General features: G+C 40.0%; 1 protein-coding gene across 6 annotated transcripts in view; it reads right to left on the minus strand.

Moving 5' to 3' along the window:
• Positions 1 to 2367, minus strand: part of LOC106070978 (uncharacterized) — an 86467-nt gene extending 84100 nt beyond the window's left edge. For 5 of the 6 annotated variants that reach the window (XM_056031654.1, XM_056031651.1, XM_056031650.1 and 2 more), the window contains exon 1: positions 1940 to 2366. In XM_056031654.1, coding sequence (XP_055887629.1) covers positions 1940 to 2007 — 68 coding nt within the window. In that variant the 5' untranslated portion in view covers positions 2008 to 2366. Of the gene's footprint in view, positions 1 to 1939 lie in introns of all 6 variants that reach the window. The other variant, XM_056031652.1, reaches the window with a different exon arrangement.
• Positions 2368 to 7933: the final 5566 nt, after the last annotated feature.

A 7933-nucleotide genomic window follows, 5' to 3' on the forward strand; every position in this document is an offset into this window, starting at 1 on the left:
GGGACCATCGAGACGGTCCGAACGCCAGTCCAGGGCGCATACCGCACGACCACGCAGCCATGTGATTGTGTCAAGCAAGCGAAGACAATATTATTAACTTTAAACCCTTTTCTTTGGCTTATCGCTTCAGTTTTCCACAGAGGGAGACAATTAACTAAATCTCCTCTCTTGCCAACTTTAATCTGCGTGTAACAACCACGCTCCTCTAGCATGCAAAGCCTGAATCTTGGTTTCTTAATACATATAGATTAGCTAGGTTGGCAGGAGCAAGGGATATAACTCATTTTTTTTTTCGCATTACCTGTATTTTTCGGACCGGTCCTCCTACATGAGGGGTTCTCAACCTGTGGATCGCGACCCCCTTGGGGGTCGATTGACCATTTGCCAGGGGTCGCCTGACCTTCGAGAATATGGATTGGTATTGTCTACTCTTCTATTGCTGTATGTGTGTGTGTGTGGGGGGGGAGGGGTCGCGGCAGAGTGGGGGATTGTAAAAATGGGTCGCCGAGCTTAAAAGGTTGAGAACCGCTGTCCTACATCTTCGTCAACTGTCATCAACTTTCGTCCTTGGCACGCCTTACTTTTGTAACAGTGAAAATAGACACTAACTGCTTTCTCGTGCCTTAACATTTGCAGAGAGAAAGGTCAGAGCATCATAGCGGTGACAACTCAAACAGACACGCTACTAAAGACTTTAATCAACGCTTTGATTGAAAACTGAAGTCACTTTAAAACACAATGGTTTGAGCTCATATCTAAATCATTCCCATGATGCATTACTCAGTATTTGAATTTCCCTCTTTTTTGTTGTTGTTTTTCCCGCTTGAAATATGGGAGGCGCGATGGCTGAGTGGTAAAGCGTTGGCGGGTTCGAATCCTGTGATTTTTAATTTTTAGGGCGTCCACCCAGCTCTAATCAGTACCTGACATTAGTTGGGGAAAAAGTAAAAGCGGTTGGTCGTTGTGTTGGCCACATGACACCCTCATTAACCGTGGGCCACAGAAACAGATGATCTTTACATCATCTGCCCTATAGATCAGAAAGATCTGAAAGGGAAACTTAATTTTATTTCAAATATAAAAAAAGTTAAAAGACATATAGTCAGAGGCGTAGTGAGAGGGGATCAAAAAGGGGGGGGGGGGAGGTTACGATGCCCAGGGCGCCACAGGCAGTATATATTTCTATGTGATGTTCCTGGAAAAAATGGGGGAGGGGCGCCAATAAAGTACCTTGTCCCGGGCGCGCGTTTCGCTCACTACGCCTTTGCTAGACTTATAGTGTTGAGAAATAAAAGGGACACAACCTAGTATTTTAAACTAACTATTAGCCACTAGAAATGTATTTCGTTACTTCAGCCGAATCCTAATTAACAAGTCACTGTGTGTATCATATCGTCACGACATCTGCACAATAATTTTTTTAAGACATGTATTTTTTTAATTGCTTTTGTATTGCGCTTCTATCATGCTTACAGCACGCTCATTGCGCTATGGTTCAGTCTCTTTTGTGGGCTAGTGAAAGGGGGGATGGGTATAAGGGAGAAGGTTTCCGTGCTCTCTATAGTAGCTCATGAACCATGACTGAACCCGATTAGAGGTTCGAACCTAGATAGTTAATGGATTTTTGTTTTGTTGGGGGAAGGGGGCGTAAAGAGGAAACAATCCCATTAAACTAATTAATAAATAATACATATTCCTTGAACTAAATGTTAAAATTAAAACAATATAATAACAAACAAAAATAATTTTTAAAAAAATTAAAGCAATTTGTAAAAAAAAAAAGTAAATAAGCAGCTTGTAAAAAAGAGAAAAAAAAACAATAGCAAGAAAATAAAATGACCCTATGCAGTTATCTCCCCTAGCTGCTATTTTTATAAATAACTCAAAGTTATTCTTTTCCTCCAGGAATGGATAATATAAAATGACCTATATCAATTACCTTTCCACATTCCAGCTTTGTGCAGCACACGCTCCTAACAGGAGCGTGAGTAAAACTAGACTCCTCATCCTCGACCTTCCAAGAGCCCGGAATTCTAATCAAGACCTGGAATTTTCCAGATCGGTCTCACTCTACCCTCACACTGACCACACAGAAAGTGAGAAAGTCAAAATCGGAAAACTTCCTAAACACGATTCTGATTAGTGCACAGCTGCGTTGAAACCAACAGAAACACAAAATCAAAACGATCCTTTAACTTTTTGTGTGTGTGTGTGGCTTGTCAAGTTTTAATGTCCATGAAATCTGTAGCCCGAAGTGATAAGAGGTATTACAAATATAGCGACAAAACGTCACAGTTAGCAGCTCCGGCTAAAGGCCCGTCCAGCATGTGACTCTCTGCTCCCTCAAAAAGGTAAAACTTAGTTTTGCTTATCATAGTCATCCACACCTTGTTTTAAATGTCTTCAGGTGGCTTTTTTGGGGTGTGGGCAGGGGGGGGGGAGGAAGGGGGTAGGGAGATAGAATGGAGGGAGGTTGCCCAGGTGACAAACGATGTTTAAAAAAAATGGGGGCAGGGGGGGGGGGAATAGATATGCAAGGAGGATGACAGGTTTAGAAGAAAAAAACACGCACCACACACGCACACACAAGTCCTCTATGCTGGTTGCGCTGGCCAAAGGAAGCCTAGAAAAAAACATGGCTGTGTTTAACCCTTAAGATGCGCGTGGCAGTTTAGCCTCCAAACATCAACATTGTAATTTCATTTTGTATGTGCACTCATTGTAAAAACAGCTCAGCACTTTAAGGGTTAATGCAAAACGAGCGACAAATAGTGAGGTTCGTAGCTTTTTAGAATAGAGGTAGCACATTGGGGTGTGTCGGCTGAGTGGTGAGGCCTATGGCTTTGGGAAGGGGGGGGGAATCGGGTTTGAATCTCGAAGAATCGGAAATTAGGACTTCGGGCGTTTTTTGTTTTAGGACGCCCACGAGATAGAGGAAAGTAAAGGCGTTTGGTCGTTGTACTGACCACATGAAACCCTAGTAAACTGTCGGCCAAAGCTAGCATGGTTTTAACATAATCTGTCCTATAGATGGCGAGGACTTAAAGGACAACCTATTTGTTATGTTTGTACTTTCTACTGTAACTGTCTCTAACAATGTGACCTGTTTATCAGGAAAACAACTTTTGTCTGACTTTGTCATGACACTGATCAGATGGCTCTGGCCAGATAGATTTGAACACATGACTTTAAACACACGACTTTGAACATATGACTTTAAACAAAAGACTTTGAACACTTGACTTTAACACACGACTTTGAACATATGAATTTAAACAAAAGACTTTGAACACAGGACTTTAAACACACGACTTTGAACACATGACTTTAAACACATGACTTTGAACATACGACTTTAAACAAACTGCTTTGAACACATGACTTTAAACACACGGCTTTGAACACATGACTTTAAACAAACGGCTTTGAAGTTTGAACATATGACTTTAACCAAACGACTTTGAACACATGACTTTCAACATACAGCTTTGAACATATAACTTTAAACATACGACTTCGAACACACGACTTTAAACAAACGACCTTAAACAGACGACTTTGAACACATGACTTCCATGCAGCGCGCTCAATGTGACAATACATCACAATCCCCATGCCGCTGACGCTGAAGCTGCTGCGTCACTTCTTGACCTTTTCGCGAGTGTCGACGGACGGAAAATATTTCTCGCCAGTCATTTAGATCCAGTTTTCAAATAACTCTCTGTCCTCTTCCTTGACCTTGACCTTGACCCTGAGTCCCTTCTGCCTTTACACAAAGACACATATTTTAGATCTAATTACAATTTTAATCTTATCACATAAATTACAAATTATAAATTACAGACGTTTCTAACCGTATCCTTATGCTTATCTAGCTGTGCACATTAATTAGAGACTTAAACTCTACTCTACTAAGTCGCTAGTTTTCCCGTCAGATTCAGGCAACCCGTTCCATGCTCTAATGTAACTAGTTCTTTTTCTTGAAACTGCCAGGTAGAGTTGAGCTTTCGGCTCTTGCAACTCCCGTGCACAGGGGCCCTCGCCATTTTCCTTTTCTATACCAGGCTAACCGTGCGGGACACGCCATTTATGTAACGGCCCCTTGAGGAACGGCGCCAGGATTGTGACAAGGTTGTGGGAGCTTTTTTACAACTCCGCACAGTGCAATGAGGATGCTCTCGCACCCCCTTAGGCACCCCCACGGGAGTCTTTTTTTGCTACCCTTTAGCCTAATCGTTTCCTCCTACGATCGTTTCCACCCGGGCGCCACTATGAGGCATGGTAGCATGTCCGGGATGTATTTAGTTAAAAAAGGAACACTTCGACGATTTGGCCTAGCTTATAGAATAAGAAATCTGCCTTTATGTGTCTTTTAGTGTATTTAATTAGGTTTTGTTTTTATATTTGTAATTTCTAGTTCAGTCTTTTAAGTATTGATGCTTCTTTATTTTTATCCTTCTGTCCTTAATTAAGTGTCTCTAGTTGTGATGAGTTTACTAACGGTGCTTATCTAGTCTAATGCGAGTATTCGTGTGCTATATATCTCACAGTTTTGGGAACGTGGCATCCTATTTCTATTCAACGCAAGCTTTTAAAAGACTTCCTATGAAAGGCTCAGTGACTCCATAGATCCACAAAAGAAGCGCCTCTGCCTGCATATATATATATATATATATATATATATATATATATATATATATATATATATATATATATATATATATATATATATATATATATATATTCAGATACGACTTTCTACATTATGGCATAAGCGTAGTTTGTGTCATCCATTACCCAATGGTCGCGGCTAAATGACGCAATTAGAATAAAAAAGCTTAATGAATGTACACAATGAAATTTCAGATGTGTGAACGTAGAGGCTACCTACACGCCACCGCCCTATATAATATTCAGGACAACCTTACCGGTTAGCTCTAAGTCAGGTCTCACTGAGGGTCTATGTATCGCTCTAAGTACTTAGTTCAACGATTATCTCTGAAGATACAAAACAAAGAGCTATCATATCTTATCTTATCTTATATAATATAGACTTTACTTCAAAAAAAAAAAGAAGATGATTACCCCCTACGGGTCATGCATCTCGTCATCCATGTTAACCTATGACCTAAATTCTGCCAAGTCACTGGCATTCCTGGCTAGCTCAGGCAACCCATTCCATGCTCTAATAGCACTAGGGAAGAAGGAGCATTTTTACAAATTTGTCCTAGCATATGGAACGAGGAATGTGTCTTTCTAGGTATTTTTTGTTTGTTTTGTTTTTGTATTTGAAGATTATGGTTTGGTTTGTTATTCTAGGTACATCACTTTTCAGTGCGCAGGCGTCATCATTGCAAAGTGTGTTAAATAATGCATGTATGTGTGTGTGTTTGAATGAGAGAGTTATGTGTGTAGAGAAGAGTAAAAAAAAATATATTATTCACTCTAAAAGTACAATCCATACACATGAAAGTTAAATAAACTATTTGTTAGATTATTTTCACCTAAGCCACACATAACCCACTGATACACTTTGTAAACAGCAAGAGTTACACACACACAATAACACCCAACATGTCTTTCACACACAAAACAACCCACACACATTTCACACCAAATACTCAACAAGTTTTCCCAAATATACCCCACAGGTCTTCACGTACATACACACACCTTTCGCGCAAATCACCCCACACATCTATTACACAAAAACTCCCCACACGTCTTCAAAAAAAAAACAGTCCACACATCTTGACACAAAACGCCCCACATATCTTTCACACAAATCATCCCATATGTCTCTCACACAAAGCGCCCCATAAATCTCTCGCACAAATCACCCCACACATCTTTCACACAAATCATCCCACGCGTCTATCACACAAAACGACCCACACTTTTTTCACATAATTCACCCTACACGTCTCTGACACAAAACGACCCACACATCTTTCACACAAATCATCCCACGCGTCTCTCACACAAAACACCCCACACGTCTCACACAAAACACCCCACACGTCTCTCACACAAATCATCCCACACATCTCTCACACAAAACGACCCACACTTTTTTCACATAAATCACCACACACGTATCTCACACAAATCACCCCACACATCTCTCACACAAATCACCCCACACATCTCTCACACAAATCACCCCACACATCTCTCACACAAATCACCCCACACATCTCTCACACAAAAAGGCCCACACGTCTCTCACACAAATCACCCCACACGTCTCTCACACAAAAACACCAGACAAGCCATCAGAGCAAAACAAAAAGATTTTACATACAAAAAAACTCACAAGATATCACTCAAAAACACCTCACAACATAAAACACACACAGAGACCTCACAAGATAGCGATAACTGTATATGAACCCCTGTAAACTTTTCTTAATCTTTTCCTATCTCGCAAACTTCAGACAACATTACCGTGTACCTAGACACCCAGGGTTCAGCAAACAAAAACATAGGAATCAATTAAACAAAGTACCAGACCATACTAAATCCTACTGCCTACTGCCTACTACGTATTGTTCAAAAGTGCATTGTTTTTTTATGTGTCTGGGCGTCATAGAGACTGACCACGCCCCACCTGGATCAAGGTGTTCCGTTTAACTTTCACTGCCCCTAGACTTCAGTGACCTTGTCATTGGAGCACAGACAGGTTCTATACTCACAGCTTAATGAATATTACGAACAAATGTAGCGCTTTCCAACCTAACGCTAAAGACAAAATACAAACGATACCTTTTATAATATAATCATGAAAAAGTAGGAATCGAATCTAATTTTATATAAGATCCATCCATGCAGGAGATTACGAGTTAATTTTTAAACGTGACGATACCGTAACGTTTTAGTTAAACTGAACAAACAATTGTTTCCAACGAATTAAAACGAATAATTTTATTGAAGTATTAGCTTGTTGTGAATTAGTATACCATCGTCTTCTTGTCCTAGACGCAGGGGAGGACGTCGGTCCTGGCATTGGTATACAGTCCAGCCTTTACTTACATTTATTCCATATGGTGGCCGTCCGTTCGCAATTGTCGTCACTCAAAAGTCAATATTAAAGCTTGATTATACAGAGGCGTCTTTAGTAGAACACGGAGCCGAGGGCGAGTCTCCAATGGGGGGCCTACCTCTAACTGTAAACCAAATCACTAGAGCATGAAATGGGTTGCCTGAGTCAGCCAGGAAAACAAATGCCTTGGCAGAATTTAAGTCATTGGTTAACATGCAGGACTAGATTGACATATGAACACGCGTAGGACGTAATCATCTTTTTTTTTTTTGAAGTAACGTCGGTATTTTATAAGATAAGATAAGAAGCTTTTGTGGTAATTGGTATAGGTGGTAATTGGTATAGATGGTAATAGGTATACATGGTAATTTTTATAGATGGTAATTGGTATAGGTGGTAATTTTTATAGGTGGTAATTGGTATAGATGGTAATTGGTATAGATGGTAATTGGTATAGATGGTAATTGGTATAGCTGGTAATTGGTATATATGGTAATTGGTATAGGTAGTAATTGATACAGATGGTAATTGATACAGATGGTAATTGATACAGATGGTAATTGATACAGATGGTAATTGATGCGGATGGTAATTTTTATAGATGGTAATTGGTATAGATGGTAATTGGTATAGATGGTAATTGGTATAGATGGTAATCGGTATACATGGTATTTGGTATAGATGGTAATTGGTATAGATGCCGGAAAGACTTGAACACTTATGAGTAACACGTTCTTGTTTAGGAGTACTGTTTTCAAATAAATACACAGCACTCTTTTTCTGACAATAGCGTACATTAGAATATATGGCAGTGGCCTCGCATATTTGTATGATGAGCTGATGGTAACAAAACAGAGTGTATGGCAGAGGTCCAACATTTTTGTATGATGA

This window comes from Biomphalaria glabrata, chromosome 6, assembly GCF_947242115.1.
Source record: "Biomphalaria glabrata chromosome 6, xgBioGlab47.1, whole genome shotgun sequence".
Taxonomy (NCBI): domain Eukaryota; kingdom Metazoa; phylum Mollusca; class Gastropoda; family Planorbidae; genus Biomphalaria; species Biomphalaria glabrata.